This window comes from Schistocerca americana, chromosome 3 (assembly GCF_021461395.2).
Source record: "Schistocerca americana isolate TAMUIC-IGC-003095 chromosome 3, iqSchAmer2.1, whole genome shotgun sequence".
Lineage (NCBI taxonomy): Eukaryota > Metazoa > Arthropoda > Insecta > Orthoptera > Acrididae > Schistocerca > Schistocerca americana.
The window spans coordinates 295,752,409-295,778,503 of NC_060121.1; the positions used below are offsets into that span (position 1 = coordinate 295,752,409).

General features: G+C 38.6%; 1 protein-coding gene across 2 annotated transcripts in view; it reads left to right on the forward strand.

The window, feature by feature from the left end:
• LOC124605860 (ribonuclease P protein subunit p25-like protein) overlaps window positions 1-26,095 on the forward strand; it is a 49,945-nt gene that overhangs the window by 12,387 nt on the left and 11,463 nt on the right. For both annotated transcript variants that reach the window (XM_047137805.1, XM_047137806.1), the window contains exon 3: window positions 4,081-4,259. In XM_047137805.1, coding sequence (XP_046993761.1) covers window positions 4,081-4,259 — 179 coding nt within the window. The remainder of the gene's footprint in view (window positions 1-4,080; window positions 4,260-26,095) is intronic.

The following is a 26,095-nucleotide window of genomic DNA, read 5'->3' on the forward strand; positions in this document are numbered from 1 at the left end:
CCCTGAACTTGATAAGCAAAATTCATACAGTTAAATGGATTTCAGTGGCACATTGCATGTGTATAGTGGCCTGAATGACCATGCTAAGCATTCTGTAAATCAAAGCCTGTGAGCTTTCATTTCTGAAATAATGTTGATGCTGCTGTCCCAAGGAAGGTTTGTTCTGGTTGGTAATGAGATGCAGATTGCATCTGGACAAACCCAACCAAGTATCAGCCATTGTGGATTGTACAGCGATCATAAAGCAAATTAGAACTAACATTGCATTGAAAACATTAGCTGGGACTGTCAGGAAGCTGGACTGTGATGAAAGGTGCTGCCCCTTAGGCTTCCAATCACACCTCATCACCATGTGAATTACCTTTGATAGTGCAAGGAAAGATCAAGTACTGGCAGTAGTTCTATCCTGAAATCAGTAACAGTTGTCTGTGACAAGTCATTTCATCTGCGATGACTAAATGTGAGAAATAATGGGGAGATGTGGAAGACAGTGAAAGTGGAGATTTCTGTGAATTATTTAAATCTGTCTATTATATTTAATTTAAATAAAACTTGCTACCTTTGTACCACTATTTCACTTTAACCTGAGCTCAGAACACAATGTTTTGGCCAGCAACACTAAAGCAGCTTTTCACTTCATGGAAAAAGCTGTGTCCACATAAATCTGAATGACATGGAAAAATAAGTTTTTTATTAATTTTACTATTGAGAGACTAATGAAAGAAATGAGTAATTAATGTTCCAGTAACAAGCTAAAGCAGTGATAGAGTTCATCAAGCTAAAGGAAGTTGAGGCTCTTAAGTCCTTTGATTGAAATTATACCTACCACAGTTGTATTTAGTCAGACAGTTCATGTACTTCTGATGTCTTCGAAGTACTTATTTCAGCAAGATGATGCTGTGCAGCTCATTCCCTGTTCTGGTGGTGTTCACCACTAAATTTTCCAGAAGAAGGTTTGCAATGAGCAGAATCAGTGATTTACAATGACTCAGACAGATAATAAATCACTCAGTTAGATGTAATTCAACAATGGAAAGTCCATGGTGGAATGTAACAATATTAGAAAACACACACACACCAACACACATGCGCAAGTGCAACTCTTACACACAAGACTGCAGTCTCTGCCTGCTGAGGCCTCAGCAGCCAGAGACTGCAGTCATGTATGGTGTGTGTGTGTGTGTGTGTGTGTGTGTTTTTCCTACCTCCGACAAAGGGGTGTGTGTGTGTGTGTGTGTGTGTGTGTGTGTGTGTGTGTGTGTGTTTCCTACCTCCGACAAAGGTTCATTTTCGGGCAGTCTTTTTGTTGTGCCTGTTGCAACTCACTCAGATATCATTTATAAATGTATTTCCAGGAAACATGGTAGCTTATGTAAATAAAGTTCTGAAGCTAAAAAAATGTCTTTCCAACAAGATTTTGAAGTTACACGGCTCATTTTGGAAGATGGTGGTGGTTACTTCTTTTATGCAGCACAGCAAATGGCAACCATCTGTGCTTTTGAGAGTAGTACATATCCAATCTGTGTAGACTAGATAATATGAACTGAATTAGCTCATAATCCTGGTAGTTGGATAGTCTCCAAAATGGCAGTGGATGCATAGTCTACAGTAGCAGTGTCAAGTGGAGCCGATGGCTCCATCTGTCTTACCTGGTCCTCACCAAAGAACCCATGCTGACTGCACCTGCCAGCCTGTATCTCGTCCACACATAGTGGCAAGTCTCTGTGGCTGGAAATCTTCTACCCTCTTCTGTGTTGAAAGGACCCACTCTTGTGTAACTTTGACCACTCACTGTCCCCACCAAGAAATGCATGTGTTGGTTGTCTTTCATTCTTTTTATTTATTTTAAAACGTGTGGTTCAGAATAGTAAAAAATATTGGCATTTGTCTAAAATAAAACATTACAATCTTATTTAGTAGAAAATGTAACAGTATAAGAGTTACATAACAACACAAGGATTTCTATTTGAATTTACCTGTCATGCTTTTTGTCAATTACAGGTTCTTGTTTGATCTTACTTTCACTCACTCTACAAGTCTCTTTTTTCTGCATAAAACACTCTGAGACTTCTGTCTTTGTAGCCTTCAATGATATTGCACTAAAGGGAAAAAATATTGTGTCAAAATATAGTAGAATTGTTAGAATGCCTAAAAATGAGATTGACAGAAAGTGAAACATGTCAAAGCAGTGATGACTAAATGAAGGATACAAATCTGTATAAGCATGCATGACTACGGGAAAGATATCTGATGCATACAGAAAAATTAAAGAAACCTTTGAATAAAAGAGAAGCAGTTGTTTGAACATCAAGAAAGAAAGTAGGGTTAAAGTATGGAGGCATATACTGAAGGAATATATAAAAGAAAGAAACTTGAAGACAGTATTACGGCAAGGGAGGAGGAAGTGGATGAATACGAGGTGGGCATTGCAATATTTCCAAGTGAAATATTTCAGAACATTAAAGTCTTCAGTTGAAACAAGGCACCTCAGGTAGACGACATTTCCTCAGAATTATTAAAATTCTTAGGAGAATCAACTGTGAAAAAAATTTCCACCTTATTTCATCACTGTTTAAGAGAGCTGTATTAAATGTATCTTTTTGATTTATTTATTGTAATGGACATGTCTATATATTGTGGCATGTTTGTGTCATACGATGATGGAGCAAGTGAGAGTCCCCTTGATGCAGTTATGATAGTTGAAGGACATAATGAGAGCAGCAGTTGAGAAGAAAGCAAGATAGGTATGTGACCTATCCCATTTGTTATTCAGTATGTATGTATAACAAGCAGCAAAGGAAATGAAACAGTATGAAGATGGAACTAAAGATCAGGGAGAAGAAATAAAGACTACATAGTTTGCAGACAACATTGTAATTCATCAGAGTTGACAAAGGAGTTGCAAGAGCTGTTAAATGGAATGCATAGTGTCTTGAAAAGAGGTTAAAAGATGAACATCAACAGTAATTTAGTGGTAATGGAATGTAGTTGGAATAAATCAAATGATGCATGGTGAAGTAGATTAAGATATGTGTCAATAAAAGTAGTAGACAAATGTTGCTGTTTGAACAGCAAAGGATTGACAGAAGTAAAGATGGTATAAAAAGCAGATTGTTATTAGCAAGAACATGTTTTTAACAAAAGAAAAATTTATCAACATTGAATACAAATTTAAGTGTTAGGATGTATTTTCTGAAATTATTTGTTGGGAGTTTAGCCTTTTATGGAAGTAAATTGGAGATGATAGGCAACTCACACAAGAAGAGAATGGAAGCTTATGAAATGAAGTGCTAGAAGAATGCTTGATTAGATGAATACTTGATTAGACATCATGTTGTAAATTAGATCTGTAAATTGCGTAACTGACAGGAAGGGTCTGAACAAAATCGGAAAGAAAAGAAATTTGTGGCATAACATGACTTAAAGAAAGGATTAGTTGATAGGACATATTCTGAGGTATCATGAAATAGTTAATTTGGTAATAGAGGGAAATGGGAGGTGGGAGGGGGTGGGGATGACAAAATTACAGAGGGAGACCAAGGCTTGACTACAGCTTCCAGTATATTGCAACAGTTAAGCAGATTTAATGAGACCTCCACAGGAGAGCCTAGCTTGTAGACTTGAATCATATCAGTCATCAAAATGAAGACCACAACACCAATAATTTGAATTTAGTGAATATTTGTTTCAGGGGCAATACATCCTTCCTCCACATCTGCCAAAGCAGATTTTGTTCCTGATTATTACGTGGCATGCCATGCATACTGAACAACACAGTTATAACTGCTGCTCTTCTCAGCTCAGTCAGTGATTTTTGTTGGCAATGATTTCTGCTACTGCAGGAGAACATTTGGAGAATTACAGTGGATCATCCATTACTTGATTAGACGTAATGGTGGCATTTAAAATTTTGAATTTCATAACCCCCCCTCCCAATACGCATGCACACACAAAATTGTTGCTGTTGCAAATTGCTTGGAAACAGGTATTTCCATATGCTATCCAAAGATATATGCATGTTGCCAGAGTAATTTCTCAGCAATGAAATAATTGATTTATCTAGTCATTACTTGTTTTCAGGTCACAGGTGGTAGCAAAATGAGGAACCTTCTCAACTATGCTCTGAAAGCATTTAAAGATGAACGTTCAATTGTTTGGAGTGGTTCTGGAGGAGGAATGGGTAAAGCAATTAGTTGCGCTGAAATCGTCAAGAGACGGAATAAAGATTTGCATCAGATAACCAAGATCTGCTATCGCAAGTGAGTCTGTTCTTTCATTTCCTTTTGTTGATTCTAGTTTTTGTGATGCTGCAATTTCTTTCATTGCTCCATGTTATAAAACATGATGAAAAATTGTTCATCGTTTGAGATTTAAAGTTTCATAAATGTACGTGCGTGATAGTGTGTTGTGTGAATAATTATTATATCTCCATGATATTAACATTTGCATATAAAAATTAACTATACTAACATTCATTTCCTAACTATCAATCACAAAACAATATATGTTCTTCATCTTGTTTTATTGTCTTTCACAGAATTTGCAGTTACCCATATTTAGAAACTTGTAATATACTTCCAACATCTGACATGCTGCAATAATATTGTGCACTGCAAAACTTATATTGTTTTGCATTTACAAAGTAACATGTGAATAGCATGTGAAAAGTGAACAGTAAAGTCAAGAATTATGGTGTAGTAGCAATCACATACTGAGCATGGAAATATTTAAGCTCATATCAACTGCATTTCACTTACCAAAAAAATAGTGTTGAATTGTTACAGCCAACATTAGAATTGCTGTGGGAAATATCACACCGAGTTCGTAAAAGTTGTGGACGTGACACCTTGAACTTGATAAGCAAAATTCATATAGTTAAATGGATTTCAGTGGCACATTGCATGTGTATAGTGGCCTGAATGACCATGCTAAGTATTCTGTAAATCAAAGCTTGTGAGCTTTCATTTCTGAAATAATGTTGATGCTGCTGTCCCAAGGAAGGTTAACATACTTGACATCTTTGTCCTGGTTGGTAATGAGATGCAAATTGCATCTGGACAAACCCAACCAAGTATCAGCCATTGTGGATTGCACAGCGATCATAAAGCAAATTAGAACTAACATTGCATTGAAAACATTAGCTGGGACTGTCAGGAAGCTGGACTGTGATGAAAGGTGCTGCCCCTTAGGCTTCCAATCACACCTCATCACCATGTGAATTACCTTTGATAGTGCAAGGAAAGATCAAGTACTGGCAGTAGTTCTATCCTGAAATCAGTAACAGTTGTTTGTGAGGGCATCATTCACTGTGAGAGCAATTACTACCAGAGTACGTCAAGCAGTGGCTCCAGCTTTGGATTGGAAAATCAGAGGCCAAAATGATCACAAACTTCCCTGACCATATCAATCACCAGATCTATTCCCCATGAAGCATATGTTGAACATGATGAGACATTGTAAAATGTGACTTTCTCCCAACATACAATATGTTCAAAGAACTTAAACAAAGCAGCTGGATAATGTCTTTGAGAACTGCCAGTATTTTGACAGGTACATTATAGCACTGTGCAAGGAAACAGAAACCTCAGTATGCGGGGCACATGCACTCGCCTGCCCAAATGTGTGCACACCCATGCTCCTCCCCCCCCCCCCCCCCCTCTCTCCACAAACACCATAAACATTACCACACAACCAAAGATGGCTAACATCAGAAGTTGTCAATATTAATTACCCGTGGGGGACCAAATGGGAGTAACTCTGTCTGTCTGTCATTTGACTGTGGAGAGAGCAGGATTCCAAGCCAAACTTGAGCAAAAATCCTTATTTCTATTTATAAGGTCACTTGCTAAATTTGTCTCAACTGCTTCCGTAATAAAACTATCCTGATAGCTGGAAGTGCAGACCAAATTTGTGTGGTGTTATATTCCATGGGATGGCTGGTGCGAAGTTGATGTCCTGCAATATTAGGTTGTTGTAAGTGTGTTTGACTGTTCATTTGTCCAAGGAACGTCTCACAATGATATAGGATTTCTCAAGGTAATACAGTGAAAATCTGTAGGCCAAAATGTATGACCCGAGGATTGGATAGGTAGCCGATGGGCATAGGACAGATGGTTGGCTGTGGCATGGATTAAGGAACCATCCCAGCATTTGCCTTAGCAATCCAGGAAACCACAAATCAGGATGGCCAGACAGAGCAACTCCATCCTCCAAAATATGTTGTTGTTGTTGTAATAGCTGCACAGCCTCATTCAGTAAGTCCATATTGTATAATGTTCCTTGATTTACACACAGTTTGTTTCAACAACCAGAAAAGTTTCACTCTTCACTGCCACACACACTGAGACACCCACTGATATCTCCTGGACTGTGAAGATGCTGCTGTGCTCCTTGTATCAATTCCAGACTCCATATTCAACTATTTGCTACTGTCTACTTGAAAAATTAAGCGAACAGGCATCACTATCATGCATTGTACGTCTTGACACATGATATCATTGTGAAAGCAGTAGACCATAACCATCTACCGAAATGTGGCAAGGAACTGTAGTTATCCCCTTACATTACTATCCACTATTCTGGGTCCTCTAATCTTTTACATTTTCACTACTTTGACAATTTATTATACAGTTTTATCCCTTGATATAAAATAGTTTTGAGTTTTTTGTTTTTATTTTGACAGCCTGATACATACTACGGATTGGCAGATGTACCCTCTCGCTGCAGTAAGGTTGCTCAATTTTTTAAATAGCTTTTTACAGTGATGCTGACTACTGCTACCAGTTATTATTGTTATGGTCATTTTCTGCAATTTAAAAGCTATGTCAGTGATTCATACCTTCAGTCCCCAGAAAAGAATCCTGTACCTAAGGACTGAGTGTATGTAAACGTAGTATGTAACCACAAGACATTGGCTGTTATGTTCATGTCTGGTGACTTTAGTGGCCAGCGGAAGTGTTTAAACTGAGAAGAGTGTTCCTGGAGCAATTCTGGACATATGGGGTGTCACATTGTCCTGCTGGAATTGCCCAAGTCCATTGGAAGTCACAATGGACATGAATGGATGCAGGTGATCAGACAGGATGCTTATGCATGTGACACCTGTCAGAGTCATATCTAGATGTATCAGGGGTCCCATTTCACTTCAACTGCACATTCCCCACACTACCACAGAGCCTCCACCATCTTGAACAGTCCCCTGCGACATGCAGGATCCATAGATTCATGAGGCTGTCTCCATACTTGTAAATGTCCATCCGCGTGATACAATTTGAAACGAGACTCGTCCGACCAGGCAATATGTTTCCAGTCATCAACAGTCCAATGTTGGTGTTCGCAGGTCCAGGTGAGGCATAAAGCTTTGTGTCGTGCAGTCATCTAGGGTACAAGAGTGGACCTTCTTCTCTGAAAGCCCATATCAGTGAAATTGTTCCCACTCTTGACACTCGTTGATGGCCCAGCATTGAAATCTGGACCAATTTGCAGAAGGGTTGCACTTCTGTCACATTGAATGATTCTCTTCAGTCATCATTAGTCTCATACTTGCAGGATCTTTTTCCAGACATAGTGATGTTGAGAGGTTGATGTTTTACTGGATTCTTGATATTCACGGTACACTCATGAAATGGTCGTACGGGAAAATCCCCACTCATCGCAACTTCGGAGAAGCTGTGTCCGATTGTTTTGCGCCAACTATAGCACCACATTCAAACTAACTTAAATCTTGATAACCTGCCATTGTAGCAGCAGTTACCAATCTAACAGCTGTGCACGACAGTTGTTGCCTTATATAGGCATTGCCAACCGCAGTGCCGGGCTCTGCCTGTTTGCATGTCTCTGTATTTGAATACGCATGCCTATACTGGCAGAAGTAAAGCTATGAGGACGGGGCGTGATTCGTGCTTGGGTATCTCAGTCAGTAGAGCACTTGCCCACGAAAGGCAAAGGTCCCGAATTCGAGTCTCGGTCCGGCACACAGTTTTAATCTGCCAGGAAGTTTCATATCAGTGCACACTCCGCTGTAGAGTGAAAATTTCATTCTAGAAAGATCCCCCAGGCTGTGGCTAAGCGATGTCTCCGCAATATCCTTTCTTTCAGGAGTGCTAGTTCTGCAAGGTTCACAGGAGAGCTTCTGTAAAGTTTGGAAGGTAGGAGACGAGGTACTGGCAGAAGTAAAGCTGTGAGGACGGGGCGTGATTCATGCTTGGCTAGCTCAGTCGGTTGAGCACTTGGCCGCGAAAGGCAAAGGTCCCGAGTTCGAGTCTCGGTCCGGCACACAGTTTTAATCTGCCAGGAAGTTTCATATCAGCGCACACTTCACTGTAGAGTGAAAATTTCGTTCTAGAATGCCTATACCAGTTTGTTTAGCACTTCAGTGTAGATGCAGGTGGAAAAAAAAACTACATACCACATTTTCACAGAATATGACCAGTCTTGTTGGAAGTGCCAACTGTGTAGGCCAAAAAGGCCATAGACTAAGGTTCTACCTCATTATTTTGATCACTCAACTGATTCATGTTTGGTCTATAGCACAACAGGCATCTGATCTGTCTTCCACTACAATCATTATGGCAGAAGGCGATTTCAAGAGGGGCTAACGTGACTGATAAGCTTTCAGTACCTGAGATAACTTGGGGTCTCTGTGAAACAGGGTACGAAGCACTTCTTCACACTGTGTTTGGTGAAGCAACTGTCAAATCATTGTGAGCTGGCATAATATAAATGACATGTCCCAGCATACCATCAACCTTCCTCCTAACCAGCATGTCAAGGAAGGGAAGGCGGCCATTCTTTCATACCTCCATCATGAATTCAAATGTTAGAAAAAACTGTTTAAACTCCCTCTTTCATGAGGCCAGACAACACTTTCATAAGGCCATCAACAAAAGTATCACCTTGCACAGTCTTTCTCATTGCATTTATGCCTTGAAAATGACAGAATTTGTTGAAAATGACACCCAACTACATTCCTGCAAGTTGTTTGAACATGATAAGACTGCTTCTAACCTGTTCATCATTATCAACCAAACTCTTAGGACCAATCACTTTGCTGTACACACTACCACCTAAGATGTCTGCCAGCAAGCTGTGCTCATTGTGAGCATTACTGGAGGATTTTATTATAGCTAGAGGAAGCCACAGTAAATGTAGAAATTATCACCATATTTATGACACTCTGTTTGTGGACATATGCAATATATAACTTGTATCACTGTGAGAGTGTATCAGCTATAAATAAGGCTTTTGTTTTTAATTTTTTGTTTACTGTTAGAGCATAATCCAGTATACATTACTTTCCTACATAATCTCTTGACTTAGAAATGTACTTAGCCCAATGTGTTGGAGTGTTCTTGATGCCATCATTGCAAAAAGAGTGATTTCATGTACCAGCTAGTTGTGCACATGAAGTCTTCCATTGCTATATCATAATGAAATTGTTTGCCTCATTGTGTCTCTGTGAGTAAGTTGTAAGCAAGAGCTTCAGTATAAGATCAAACATTGTTGTGAAGAAAGTGATTTAATATATTGATTGATAGTGTAATTTGCTGCAGTAAGCAAGTCTGACTTCACTCAAAAGATCACAGTTAAGCATTGCATTGCGATGTGGCACTCGCGCAAAAATTAAATTTGGAAAACAGCACACTGGTCAAAACAGCACAGTTGCAAGCACCTGAAGGGCTGAAAATTTATCCATGGCTTTCACTGGGGTTGCCTGAAATCTTGTTTTGCCACTCTTTATTAATATACATGTCAGCACCTCTCTCCCCACCCCCACCTCCCCTCCCAGCCACACCTTTACCTGTTCTTCTGCGGTATGCACTCAGAACACAAAATTTTATGTGTATGTGATCAACCCTCACATAATTCTTTTATGTGTATGAAATATGGATCATTTGTAACAATTGCTTTGTGAGATTTCTTCCTCTCTTTTTTCCCCCTTCATCCACAAGCATTTATTCTGTGTTCGTGATAAAGCTCCTTGGATAAGTACCAGGTTTGGTGGCACAGCAGTTAAGACCATGGACTCGGGTTATGAGACTCCTAATCTACATCTGGACCATCTTATTATTATTATTATTATTATTATTATTATTATTATTATCATTATTATTATAATCTCTTGACTTGGATACTGTGGTACTGGCTTCTCCTCCTTTTTTCAGTTTAAGATTGTGTGCTGTCTTTACTGACCTTAATCCTGACAAATTAAAAACTTTTTAATATTCCATTGATGCTTGTGTTTAATATTAAGCCAAAGTTTTTTTATGAGAAGTAATACCACACATCTGGATTTGGGTTAATTCTGTTAATGAAGGTACGTAACAAAATTCATGTATGTCCCATGCTGGGCCATTCCGTGCCAAGTGGTCTAATATCGAGAAATGTTCCCACATGACCATCATGGATTTTGATGAAATTTTGTATGAACATTCACACATGTTCTCAATGAACACTGGTAAAGCTTCAGTTTCAGAAATTCAATACTTGCTGAGATATAGTCACTTGTTTGAAACCATAGCACAGCTTTCAATAGTGCGTCCTTGAATTTTCAGCAACTTTGAGATGAGATACCTCTGTAAGTATTTGCATGAAAGAAACAAAACTTGGCCATCTTATACAACGTTTAGAGCTCTTTCAGTAAAATATTAAGAAAAAGATTTCTGAGCAATTTTCATGTAGATAATTTGAAGCAAAGTTGGGTGAAAAAATAGCTGTTTATAAAAAAAATGCGAACTTTAGTTTTTTATATCTCCAAAAGTAATTGTGGGATGTACATGAAACTTTGCACACCATAACTCACCAACACAAGGTCTTAGAATATGAAATTTCATTCTCCTGTTGCTTTCCATTATTTCACAAATCTAGGGTGAAGTTGATGATTTTTCAAAAAGTGCTAAAAATGGGTATTTTTAGTCAAATTTTTCAAAAAAGTGTTTTCTCCAAACTCTTCTAAACTATGGTCATTAGAAAGAGCATGTTCTAAACTATCTAGAAAAGTGGATTTGGTTTTGCAATGCAAGCATATAAGGCCCTAAAAAGTAACATCCTCAGAGAGGCGCACTGGAAGTTTGAACACATTTTTCTGGCGCTCAAATTATACCTGAAACCTTTCATAATGCCTAATAAATGTTTATTAGTGCCTTGAATAATTGAAATAAAAAGATCTGGTAAATAGGCAATGAGACTGTTAGAAAAACTTGAAAACTATAAGAAGTAGTCCTTCTGCTTTTATCATAAGTGTTCATCTGCGTAAAACTCTGAGAGAGAGAGAGAGAGAGAGAGAGAGAGAGAGAGAGAGAGAGAGAGAGAGAAATCATAAAGAATTCAACGAATAATAGCTTCATATTTTTTGTACTTCTCAAAATTGTAAATATTTACAAGTGGAAAATGAAGACCTAATTTTTGGATTCAATTGTATAAAACATTTTTCCAAAAAGGAATCGGTTTGCTTGAATCATGCATCAAGTGATGTAAATTTTCCCATCAATATTGCAGAGATTTTAGTACCTAGGTGTTGTAACCTGTGAATTTTTGTCTTAACGTTATTAGGGAAACATGTGAAATTGGTTGGTTAAACATCTAAGAATTTTAATTTTGTATTTAATCACACTTAAATGTAGCCTACTACCTTGGTAAATACGTAACCACTAGTTTCACAGAGAAAATTCGCAAGATTAACTGTTTATAGAAAATATAATTGCAACAATTACTTTAACAATCAGATTATTTCATTATTGTGAGCCTTGTTTGAACAATCATTATTTCAGTGGTGTGTTTGCAGCATAGTGAGTGGGTTCTCTTAACTGAGTGTGGCTTGTTAAGTGATTCGTAAGACCATCAAAGTTTGTAATCTAATTTACAAAAAATTGTTTTGATTGTGTCTTTTATAGCATATATCTCTTATTAGATTTTTTCATTGGTATTACACATTGTGTATAATTTCATTCAGTAGCAATTTGTCTGAAATGTAAGCAGATTATAATTTGCACTTAGAGGCCAAATACATTATTTAGTTACTGATTACAGATGGATGCAGAAGGGAACAGCATACCTTCCTGCTCAATTGGGCAAGGAGATAGTGGAACAAAGTGTCATGTCACTTTCTTTGCCAAAAAAGCTGCTTTAAAATGGTTTCCGGATTTTAGTGATGAGGAAAAAGAGTTGTTGGTCCGACATTCTGAAGCAAAGCTGGACAATACCTCTCAAGTTTGCCTACACCATGAAGCCCTGTTATTGACACAATATGAGAGGTTACAAAAAAAATGCTTCAATCCCTTTGGGAAGGTGAATCATAATGTTAAGGCAGGAATTCACACTCTTGATACTGAAACAGCTAATAAGGCTTCTGATATGTTGAAGAAGCAGCTTGTTAATAACATAAAGCCAGGTCAGAAAATTTGTCCGGCTTGCAGGACTACCTTAAATAAACACTTGGACGAAGCTTTATCAGCCTCATCATCACATTCTCATGAGGACTTTACACCAAAAGAAGAATTCAATAGTAGCTTATTGTCTATCAGTATTTCACCCCTGAAGAGAACAGTAAGCTACAGAGATAAGCCCCAATATGTGAAGAAGAAAATTCAAAAGGCTCAAAATGTGATTAAAAACAGAATTGTAAATGCAATGGGAGTAAACCGACAAATTGAAGATGCTAGTGAAATTAAGGAATGTGGAAATTGTGCCGACTATGCACATTTGCTGACTGAACTGAAAGCCAAGATGCAGAATGCAATTCATAAAGAACAGATGCAAATTTTAACCTTGGCACCTGTAAGTTAGACAGTCAGACAAACAGCAGCTCAGTTCGGCATGTCCGAAAGAATGGTGAAGAATGCTCTGAAGCTTAAGGCAGAGAAGGGCGTTCTGGCACTTCCCGAAAATAGGCAAAGCAGGAAATTACCAGCAGAAGTTGCTAGTAGAGTGCAAAATTTTTTTGAAAATGATAAGTATAGTAGGGTGTACCCTGGAAAAAAAGATAGTATTTCAGTTAGACTTTTAGATAGAAAGACATACATGCAGAAAAGATTGTTACTTTGCAATTTACGGGAAATGTATGTTATCTATAAGAATATAAATGGTCCAGAAATAGGGTTCTCAAAGTTTTGTGAACTTAGACCAAATGGTGTGTAACAGTAGGGTCACCTGGAATGCATGCAGTTTGCGTCTCTGCAATTCACCAAAATGTTAAGCTTATGCTTAGCAGAGCTGGTATACGTGAAAATTATAAGGAGATTTTCAACAAGGCAGTTTACAGTTTGAACTCTAAACAGTGCATGCTACATCGCTGTGAAAGGTGTCCTGGGCCCGAAGCTATAGCATCTGAAATTGCCAGCTATTTCTTAGATCATGAGCCTCAGGAAGTTATTGTGTTTAAGCAATGGATATATACCGATCGGGCCACACTGGACACAAAGCAGATGGTAGTGGATGAATTTATTGAAGATGTAAAAAATAAAATATGGAGTCTGTCAAGCCATCATTACGTTGCCAATCATCAAAGCTTGCATCTTAAAGGCCTTAAATGTCATCTGAAAGACGAAGAGCTTGTTGTCCTATTGGATTTTGCAGAAAATTATTCTTTTATCGTTCAGGATGCTGCGCAAGGCTTCCACTGGGACAATAGTCAAGCAACAATTCATCCATTTGTTACCTACTTTCGTCAGAATGAGAAAGTAGAATCTTTAAGTTTTTGCATTATCAGTAGTTGTTTGCGGCATGACACTATTACAGTTCACGTTTTTATCAAGGAGTTCATCAAATATATAAAAGCACGGTTTGCACAGATATCCCACATTCATTATTTCGGTGATGTCTCCAGTGCTCAATATAAAAATTTCAAGAATTTCCTAAATGTGTGCTATCATAAGCGTGATTTTGGAATGACAGCCGAATGGAATTTTTTTGCTACTAGTCACGGGAAATCACCTTGTGATGGGATTGGAGGTACAACAAAGCGGTTAGCAGCAAGAGCAAACTTGCAAAGGCCACTTATTGGACAAATTCTTACCCCCCTAGATCTGTTTCACATCTGCTCTGAAAACATTAATGGAATTCAATTTGTTTTCGTCAGTAAAGATGAAATTGAAAAAAATATTGTCACAAGAAGAGAGGTTTAAACTTGGACAAACTGTAGCAGGCACTAGAGAAAATCATCACTTTTTACCTACTCATGAAACAACAATTCAGGTCATCACAGTTTCAAATGATCGTTCATATTTTCTAGCTAAAATGGGTCACAGTAACGAAGGAGGCATACTAATGTCTGCTCTCCAACCAGGACAATATGTTGGATGCATCTATGAAAACGTGTGGTGGATTGGGAATATCTGAGAGACCTCCACAGAGCAAAGGGATGCATTAATAAACTTTATGCACCCACATGGTCCAGCAAATTCATTTTTATGGGCCACCAAGAAGTGACAAGTGCTGGGTTCCGGAACACCACATTATTGCAGTTATTCCAGCTCCATCAGTAAATTCGTCTGGCCGGCAATACACCATTCCTCTTGATATTCATCAGAAAATTAATGTAGCATATCAAAAATTGAAATAGGTTAGAGGAAACAATCTAAGGAAACCAAGAGTGCCTTCTAATTTTACACAGGGCACTTAAATAATTTTACTATCAGGCTTGAGAACCTGTGTAAAGAAACCCTTATCAAGCTTGGGATCCTGTGGTAAAGAAACCCACCCGTGGCTGTTGTTGCGAAGCTATCGGGTGTGGCTCCTATGGCAATGGGAATGCTGGTTTTATCAGGTGAAATGAAACTAGCAGTGGTTAAGCCACCATGGACCATAGCAACTCATTTATACACTTCTTTTCCATCAGTAAGCTGGTGTTGTTCATTAAACAGGCAACTAATAATTAGATGATTATGCAAATAAATTTTACGATTTACATTCATTCTTAATAATAATTGTGTGTGTGTGTGTGTGTGTGTGTGTGTGTGTGTGTGTTTGTGTGTGTGTGTGGTGTGCGCGAGAGAGAGAGCGAGAGAGAGTGGAAGGGGGGGGGGAGGTGACAAATAAGAAATAACATTGTTTCTACTTTTCTTCTTTTACTATTCGGACTTAATCTAGGTCCTATGCATCAGGACTTCTTATTTCACTTATCCCAGACATTAATAAACATGTATAAGGCAAAATAAAAATTTTTCAGGTATAATTTGAGTGCCAGAAAAATGTGTTCAAACTTCCAGTGCGCCTCTCTGATGATGCTACTTTTTAGGGCCTTATATGCTTGCATTGCAAAACCAAATCCACATTTCTAGATAGTTTAGAATATGCTCTTTGTAATGACCATAGTTTAGAAGAGTTTGGAGAAAACACTTTTTTGAAAAATTTGACTAAAAGTACCCATTTTTAGCACTTTTTGAAAAATCGTCAACTTCACCCTAGATTTGTGAAATAATGGAAAGCAATAGGAGAATGAAATTTTATATTATAAGACCGTGTGTTGGTGAATTGTGGTGTGCAAAGTTTCATGTACATCCCACAACTACTTTTGGAGATATAAAAAACTAAAGTTCGCATTTTTTTTTAAAACAGGTATTTTTTCGCCCAACTTTGCTTCAAATTATCTATATGAAAATTGCTCAGAAATCCTTTTCTTAATATTTTACTTTAACGAGCTCTAAAGGTTGTATAAGATGGCCAAGTTTTGTTTCTTTCATGCATATACTTACAGAGATATCTCATCTCAAAGTTGCTGAAAATACAAGGACGCACTATAGAAAGCTGTGCTATGGTCTTAAACAAGTGACTGTATCTCCGAAAGTATTGAATTTCTGAAACTGAAACTTTACCAGTGTTCATTGAGAACATGTGTGAATGTTCATACAAAATTTCATCAAAATCCATGAAGGTCATGCGGGAGACTCTAGACCACTTGGCATGGAATGACCCTGCTACAAATAATATAGCTGCTGCTCTTGGGTGATACATAAATTCAGAAGGGTTCTCCATCTTATCTTCTTATTACCTGTAGGAACAATAGAACAGTTCTGATACTACTTCCTGTTGAATTATAACTTGCATAAATTTTAAAATATGCCAAAGAAAACTTTTTTTTCTAAGTGTTAGCCTCCCCACTCACTTCTCAAAGAGAGACAGAGAGAGAGTGAGAGCACACACACACACACACACACACACACACAGTGCTGTGTCCTTCAAGTGATGTTCCCTAACACCATTATATTTCTTTGTTTCTCCTGGCACTGGAGCATTTTATCAGTTGCATATACAAGGTTATCTGCAAGATTGGTATTGAAGTTTTCAAATTAAATAAGGAACGGAAGCCTTTCAAATTTCTTAAAATTGCTCAAGGGAATTATCTGACATGACTGATTTCCCTACCATCGTTTCCCAATCTGAGCTTGTGCTCTACCTCTAATGATCTTGTTGATGATGGGATTTAAACCCAGATGTTTCTTCCTTGGAAGCCTGTGGGTGCAAGATACGAAAAATAGGGAAGACTTGGAATGGTCTCCAGACCAAAATCTTTGATGGACAAGTTTAACATGTTAGTTACCTAGGAATGTGTATTGTGTTGAAGCAGCTATTGGTACATGTTCCCTTAATTATCTTCTCCTCATTAGCTATTGAAACAACCTTGCTTTGTAATGTAATTTTAATTTTCACCCAAAGGCACATTCAACACAGCGCGGAAAAATACACGTCTTTCGTATCAAGACAAGAGAGAGGGTCATCAATTAGTTCTTAAAAAACAAAAACCTACGCAAAAGTAAAAAGACGAACAAAATTATTTATAAAATCTGTCGCTGGCGCAGCGCTCTTCTGCGTGCGTGATCGTAAATTATATCTTTGTATTGGCGGAGGCACGGAAGTCAAAGTACCATTACAAGTCTTCTTGAGGATATTTTCCCTATCGAATGCAAAGTGTTGGAACTTTTGGCAGAGAGTGTCAGCAGCTGTAGTTAAATACCTGGGAGCCAGTTCATAGCACATAAAGTTAATTAAAACAGGAGGCATACATCATTATTTTCTGTGGATGGACAAAAATGTTTGTATGTATACAGCTTTTCTGTTGTGCTCCAGTTATTCATTTTTTTTCTTCTGATGTTACAAAGGTACTGTTTCTGTCACCACTATAACTTCTTAATTTGAATGATTGGTGTTCTAATGAAGTAACTGATTACAAGCAAGTGAAGCTATACATGTGGTTATCTGTTTCTTGCTGTAGTTGCACCAAAAATTGTCCAGTATCCGGAAACTAAATCTTTTGACTGTGGGGTACAAATGATTCACGATGGTTGCCTGACATTATTACCATGTTGCCCGAAAGCAGACACAGTGCTCCCATTGAAGTGGTACTCTTTAAAATGGACAATTTCTCACCAAGAGCACAAATGTTTGAAGCTAGCTTTGTCTTCTTTGCCCCAAAGTTAAAAAGATGAAAATGATATGTTGCTGGAAATGTTTCCTTTCTCCTTCTTAACATCCCATAAGCAAAAGCAAATAATGAAGTGTTGTTTTGGCATTGGCCATATATTAGCATTAATTCAGTCATGTCCATCTATGATCAATTTCAGTTTACAGACAGTTAGATGAAATAATAAATGACTAAATAGCACTCATTATGAGAACCTGATCTGGGTCGATAGATGTACAAACGGGAAAGATCCTGGCATTAAAGCTGGGGATATGGGTACTTTTATTAGTTTTTTCATAAAGAGGGAACACAGTTAAAGGCACAAAGGAAAGTCACACTGATTCTGTATTAGATGAACAAAAGCTGCAGTTAAGAGTAGTAGGACCGCTTACTAATTGTCAGAAATATAAGTTTAATCCATTATATATCATATACTGCCATATCATCAACTGTAGCTGTTAAATTTTGTACTTTAGGATTTGGTTTGATTTTCTTCCTTCCGTCACATCTTACAGTGTGCCTCTTACCTTCAACTGAAAATATTAACTTCAGTTTCCAGCAACTGACTATTTAGCCTTTCCTCTACACCTGTTTCCCTACCCTGCTGTGGTTACTACCACATCAATTACTGGGCCCCAGATGATCCAAACTAAGTTAAATTCTTGATTTCCTGTTCTAAATTTAAGTACATATGTTTGTACTGGGTGGTTTGACTGTATGGTTGCTTCAGATTGTTGTTCCACTGAGATGGCCTTGCATAGTCATGAAATACAGAAGTTAACATAGACTTTCCATGTTATTATGTGACATAAGTTACAGGCATATTAAATGCTCTAAATGTATCAGAAACATAATCAGTCAATCCTAAAGTACAGCCAGCAGTGCAATGCAGCTTTCACGTAAATACACACACATCAAAAAAAGTTCTGCATCACCTCGTTTCCGAGAGTTCCGAAACCTGTACAGAAAATTGGAATAGAGGTCAACATAAACATCATTTCCGCCCTTTTTCTTGCTCATGAAAATCGCACATTGCATGTCGTACCACCAAACAGCGAGACCTTCAGAAGTGGTGGTCCAGATTGCTGTACACACTGATACCTCAAATACCCAGTAGGACTTCCTCTTGCATTGATGCATGACTGTATTCGTTGTGGCATACTATCCACAAGTTCATCAAGGCACAGTCGGTCCAGATTGTCCCACTCCTCAACAGCAATTCCCTCGGAGTGGTTGGTGGGTCACGTCGTCCATATACAGCCCTTTCCAATCTAACCCAGACATGTTTGATAGGCTTCATGTCTGGAGAACATGCTGGCTACTATAGTCGAGCGATGTCATCCTGAAGGAAGTCATTCACAAGATGTGCACAATTGGGGTGCTAATAGTAGTCCATGAAGACGAAAGTCTCGCCAATATGCTGTCAATAAAGTTGCACTTTTATGACTTTCACGTATCTTACAGTCATTATGGCGCCTTATGTGACCACCAGTGACATACGTCAACCACACATAATGCCACCCCAAAACAGCAGGGGACCTCCACCGTGCTGCATTTGCTGGACAGTGTGTCTAATGCGTTCAGCCAGACCGGGTTGCCTCCAAACACGTCTCTGACGATTGTCTGGTTGAAGTCATATGCGACACTCATTGGTGAAGAGAATGTGATGCCAATCCTGAGCGGTCCATTTGGCATGTTGTTGAGCCCATCTGTCCCGTGCTGCATGGTGTCGTGGTTGCAAAGATGGACCTCGCCATGGACGTTGGGAGTGAAGTTGCTCATCATGCAACCTATTGCGCACAGTTTGAGTCATAACATGACATCCTGTGGCTGCACAAAAAGCATTATTCAAAAAGGTGGGGTTGCTTTCAGGGTTCCTCCAAGCCATAATCCGTAGGTAACAGTCATCCACTGCAGTAGTAGCCCATGGGTGGCCAGAGTGAAGCATGTCATCGACAGTTCCTGTCTCTCTGTATCTTCTCCATGTCCGAACTACATAACTTTGGTTCGATCCAAGATACCTGGACACTTCCCTTGTTGAGAGCCCTTCCTTGCACAAAGTAACAGTGCGGACATGATCAAACCACGGTATTGACCATCTAGGCATGGTTGAACTACAGACAAAATGAGCCATGTACCTCCTTCCTGGTGGAATGACTGGAACGGATCGGCTGTCGGACCCCCTCCATCTAATAAGTGCTGCTCATGCATGGTTGTTTACATCTTTGGGTGGATTTAGTGACATCTCTGAAGAGTCAAAGGGACTGTGTCTGTGATACAATGTCCACAGTCAATGTCTATCTTCAGAAGTTCTGGGAACCAGAGTGATGCAAAACTTTTTTTTTGATGTGTGTATATTTTAGTATTGTTTCTAAGTATTGAAGAACTGTTATATTTTCATCTAACAAGTGGCACTAAACAGTTCTGGCTTGCCACCTGCTGGTAATAAGATGATTTTTTACCTGTTACTGTGAATACTGTGAACATTAATGAGACTATCCTGTGAGGTAGGTAAACTTTTACTGTAGTGAATACCTTAATTAAATCAAATACCCTCCCCAACACAAACTCCAATTTACATCTCCCTTTATATTGTCACTATTACCGGGGCTCTCCGACATTGGAATAGCAGCCCAGCATTGGACATAATGGGGAAGTGCTGTACTACATGTGATTGTATAGATCTTAAATTAAATTTTCCCTGAGACATTTAAGTCTCTAATTTATCTACGATAGCGTTGGAAGCTGAAGAGGTGAATTAAAATATCTGGTGCAGCCGGGACTCGGACCCGGGCCTTCTTACTTAATAGGCTTATTTGCTTACTGCCTAGTATACCTTAATTAAACTTACTATATTTGACATTTCATGAAGGTGAACTGTCACATAAGTAGAGTATGTTACCTAATAACATTCTTTTAGTGAAGCTCTATTCTCGTAACTCCTAAAGTGGAAGTTTATCTTACCATTCTTGTCATTCATTGTAGGATATTAGAGATGGTTTATCTCTGGAAACAATTTTTTGAGGTTACAAATAGTTTTGAGTCTTAGTGTTTTGCAATATTATACACTAGCTCAAAACACAGGTGTCAACTTCAGAATGTGGGGGTGTAGTGAGAATTTCTTCATGAACTTGCATTATGTTTGAGAATGTATGGTGATTACTTGTAGGATTATCCTGAAGTGATATTGTCATAGAATTCAACATAAATGAGAATTGGAACCAACCTATTTTTTTCAAGAAGTCAACAAACTCTTCCAGTTTATGGAAAAAGTTCAAAGTTCCGCCTAATATGTTTTACTTTTGACAGAACCACTATGCATGTTGCCATGTGAGGTATCAATGTTTGAAACATCTTCTGTTTCAGATGTGATTCTCTTCTTCAGAAACATTCTCCTTACTGTTTGATGCATTTCCTATAGCTTCCAACTCCTCATTAGAAAGAAATTGTTTCATTGTGTTGGCCACACATATAAATTACTGTGTTACAAGGCACAAGGGAATTAAAGATGTTAGGTGCCAGTGGGCATTGATTTAAATCAGTGGATCAATGGGGAAAGTTTCAAATCTGTGCTAGACTGGGATTTGAACCCAGATCTCCTGCTTACTAGGCAGATGCGCTGTGCCATCTGCACACAGTGGTCATCGAACCTGCATGGACTACCCTAAAACACCTTCCATCAGAACCAAACTCTCAACTTACTCGTACACTACTGGTGTGGTGCCCCTTGTCCATTATCCTCATTACATGGAGCAATTCAGACAGACACAGATTTTCAAATTTACCCATTGATTTAAATCAATACCCATGGGCAGCTAATGTCTTCAGTTCCTGTGTGTCTTGATTCATAGTGGTTGCAGGATCATAAAAATGGTTGCATCCACACCAAGCAGTTGATGAAGCATTACTGGTAGTGATAATACTCTGATAATTTGAAATAGTAACTTAGCACATATCAACATTAAACAAGTAAAGACCTTCATTGTTATAAGATAACCATTATGCATCTATCTCAGACATGTAGAAATAAAATTTTACTACCAGTATTGTGAATTTTTAAACACCTGAGCCATGTAAACCCAAGGGACATCAGTATAACAAATTAAGCGATAACGGGATGGAGAAAACTTTTTTTTTATTTTGAGCTAAGTAGAATTTATAGAAAAAACCAGTCTTTAAGTGTTGAATGCTAGTATTTAAATATAAAACAAACACCAATTTTGAAACTTGTTTCCACTCCACATCAACATACGTACTCTGCAAGCCACTGCATGGTGCTTGGCGGAGGGTACCCAGTACCACTAGTAGTCATTTTCTTTCCCATTCACTTGCAAATAGAGGGAAACACGACTGTCTGTAGGCTTCATATGAACGCTGATTTCTCCAATCTTAAGTTCATAGTCGTTAACGCAAAATGTGCATCAACAGTAGTAGGATTGTTGTACATTCAGCTTCAGGTGTGGGTTCTCTAAATATTTTTCAATAGCATCCCTCGAAAAGAATGTCACCTTCCCTCCAGTTTGAGTTCCTGAAGCATGTAGCTCCTGTTCATCAAACCTACAGGTAACAAATCTAGGAGCCCACCTTTGAATTGCTTCAATGTCTTTCTTTAATCAGACCTAATGGGTAACCCAAACATTCGAGCAGTACTTAAAAACAGGTTGTACTAGTATTCTATAAGCACTCTCCTTTACAAATAAACCACACTTTCCTAAGGTTCTACCAATAAATCAAAGTCGACCATTTGCCTTCCCTTCTATAATCCTTACATGCTCATATCATTTCATATCAGTTTGCAGCATTACAACTAGATATTTAGGGCCTAATTGACGTGACTGTATCACATAGTACACTATTAATAATTATTCCAACATTACCAGTTTGTTTTCCTTACTCATCTGCATTAACTTACATTTATCTAAATTTAGAGCTATCTGCCATTTATCACACCAACTACAAATTTTGTCTAAGTCATCTTATATCATCCTAGAGTCATTCAACTATGACACCTCCTTGTACACCACAGCATCAATAGCAAACAGCCACAGATTTCTCCTGACCCACTCACTTATGTATGTAGAAAATAACAACACTCCAATCACACTTCCGTGGTGCATACCTGATGATACCCTTGTGTCTGTTGAACATTCACCATCGAGAGCATGTACTGGGTTCTACTACTTAAGAAGTTTTCAAACCACTTACGTATCTGGCAACCTGTTCTGTATACTTGTATCTTTGTTAACAGTCTGCAGTGGAGCACTGAGTCAAATCCTTTTTGAAAATCAGGAATATGGAATCATCCTATTGCCCTTCATCCATAATTTTCAGGATATCATGTGAGAGAAGAGCAACCCGAGTTTCGCATAAGTGATGCTTTCTAAACCATGCTTACTTGTGGACAGATGCTTTTCCATTTCAAGGAAATTTGTTATATTCAAACTGAGAATATGTTCAAGAATTCTGCAGCAAAATGTGTTATGGATATTGGTCTTCAATTTTGCAGGTCTGTTCTTTTACCCTTCTTATATGCTAAAGTCACCTTCGCTTTATTCCAGTCACCTGGGACTAGGCTGTGGATGATAGATTAGCGATAAATGCTCTAAAGGAAGGGACCAGTGCCATAAGAGTACTCTTTGTAAAATCAAATTGGGATTCCATCCAGACCTGGTGAATTATTTGCTGTCAACTCTTTCAGTTGTTTCTCTATGCTGGGGATGTCTGTCACTATGTCCTTGATTCAAGAGCCTGTGTGATGGTCAAATGACGTGATGCTTGTATGATTCTCCTGTGGGAATGATTTCTTAAATGCGACATTTGAAAGTTCAGCTTTCCTTCTGCTGCACACCAGACTGGTCAGTGAGTGACTGGGTAGAATCCCTAGATCCACTTAGCTTTTTTATGTAGAACCAGAATTTTCTCGTGTTCTCGGCAAGATCTTTTGCAGAGGCATGACAGTGATAGTTGTAGGCTTTGTGCCTCAATCTATTTACAGACACATGAACCTCTACTAACTTTTGCCTTCTGTCATTTTCATGTTCTCGTTTGACTTGAGAGTGTGACAGCCTTTGCACCCTCATCATTGTCAGCATTTTGTTGTTAAACCACAGTGGGTCTTTTCTGTCCTTAATCAACTTACCTGGCACATAGGTCTGCAGAATATGGTTTACAATCCATTTAAACTTTGTCCATAAATTCTCTATGTCCTTCACACTGTAAATAAATTATGTCCATTAATTGTCTATGTGGGATGCTAACAACCTGCTTTTTTTAGCATAAATATTCTTCCAAGTTTCTTGATTGATTTATTAACTTTAGTTGGTATGGTCACTATGACATCATGATCACTAATCCCTGTCTCTGATGCCATTGATAAAGACAGGCCTGTTTGTAGCTGCAAGGTCTGAAATATTTCCATTGCATGTTGTGGCCTGTGAAACTATCTGCTCAAGACAGTTGTGGGAATATGTGCTGAAAAGTACTTTGCAAGACTGCCTGTGTCTGCACTCTCTGCAATGAATCTTTAGATGTCCCAGTCAATACTCAGTAGGTCAAAGTCACCTGTAGCTAATATTGCATGATCTGGACTGTAGTCATTATTTGAATGACTATAAAACTGTCACATTGGAGTTGGGTGGCTGGTAAAAACATCCAACAATTAACCTGGTTTTATGTAGATCTGTTATACGTGACTAGATAATTTTAATTTCTGTGACATTCAAATTTGACCTCGGTAGAGGCAATATTTTTGTCAACTGCAATGAACACTCCCCCTCATGACATCTAATCTGTCTTTCCAGTGTATGTTCCATAAATCACTGGACATCTGATCGTTCTACTTCGGGTTGCAGCCAGCTCTTGGCCCCAAGAATAATTTGAACTTGAGAAATTCCTAAAGGGCAGTAATTTGGAAACTTAGACAGTTCACTGCTAAAATTTTGACAGTCGAAGTGTCTTTACTCTGAATGCAATATGATTTTGCTAAATGTAGTCTGATTTCACTATCTGTATGTCACCTAGTGATTGTTCATCAGATTACTTCAAACTACCATGTAACCTAAAAAATCCCCATATCACTCTACAAATAGTTGCTACCTGGGAGTCCTTCAATTCTCCACCAGAAAATGCAGGTCCAGGAATCTGCAGCCGAGGTTGTCACAGAGTCAGTGAAGCCTTTGGTTGAGTTCCTCCACTTGGCTCCAAATGAAAGGACCCCAGTCCACTCTGAGAACAATGCTACAAATTTCTGCTCACCCCACACATGAAGCCAACAGCTTTCACCAGCTCTGCCGGTTGCCTGTACAGACTGAGGGTGACCTAGGACCCAAGTGACAGGCATCTTTGGTGCTGACATGCTCATAGACAACTGCACTCCCTGCGTGCTCGATTGCCACAGACCAGGCTTCCTCATCTCAGGTGAGGTCCCTTGGCAGACACACTGAGTGTGCATTGGCTTTCTTTCCTGCATGAACACTATTTACTTCAGGATCTATATAATGCGCCTACTGTTTGAGCTCCCAATAACTATCAAACCTCTGCCCCTCCCCTGTGCCTGCTCAGACCCTGCTGAAGGAACAGCCACCTATCCACTCACAGAGTGATTAGATGGGGTGAGACAGCCAGTCTCCACATTGGCCCTGTGCCTCGAACGTGAACCTGTTGTTGTGATACATGAGGTGTCCTGTATCACATGCCGAATTCTCTGCCATCACTACATCAAGAGGCAGTAGCCTGAAGGTGGCTGACTGTACCCAAATGCACAATCAGCTGTTTGCAAATTGTGGCCATCTCCTCCTCTGTCTGCACACAACATGCATATCTCCTACAGGCAGGTCTAACAGAAGAAATGAACTATGAAAGCACAGAGAGAAACCTAGATATGCAATACGCTATCCTCCTGACATGTCACCAGTGGAAGCTGACTGCTTATGAGCTCTGTGAAATGACAATTGTGCTATGGCCTGCCTGACTCTACACTTGACAGTTACAAAAAATGCAAGATTGCAGGTTTTAAGTAGAAAAATGTGTCATCAGAAAAATAAAGATGGTTCAGGTATGATCCAGTAACACACATTCTTATCTCTTTTCTCAGTTTGATTTCAAAACTTCCTATAGGGCTGCTGAGAAGAAACTCGGTGTGATGGAATCTTCTTGCCTGCCTGACTCCTCATTCAGATCAAAACTTACACTCATTGCTCCACTAATTATATAATTTTGTTAATGACTTATGGTGCTGCATCCACTTTTGATACCAGATTGTCCTTGAGCTTGATTAAAATCTACTGTTTTTTTCCCCTGTTAAATTGATGATAATTTTAATGAAATCTTATACATTTCCAAAATCAACAGTCTATAAAACTTACTTCTGTATCAGCCTCCAGTTTAATCATTTCTTTTGATCCACTGTCATCTCTGGAATAGCTATACACTCCTGTGACAGTACTACCAGTATGTCATCATTTTCATTATTAACTATCTATATTTCTGATTTGTATTTTGAACTATACAAACATTTAAAGAAATCTTGGACTGCACTTCTCTCTCTCTAGGGAGTTGCTTTGCCATATATCATCTTAACTGATGAAATGTGATACATTCACATTATTATCCTTTTCTTTTCAGTTTTTTGTCTTATCGAATTTTCCATCTACTGTCCCAAACCTGTTCAGATATATTTCAAACATTTCTGTGTGCGTCTGC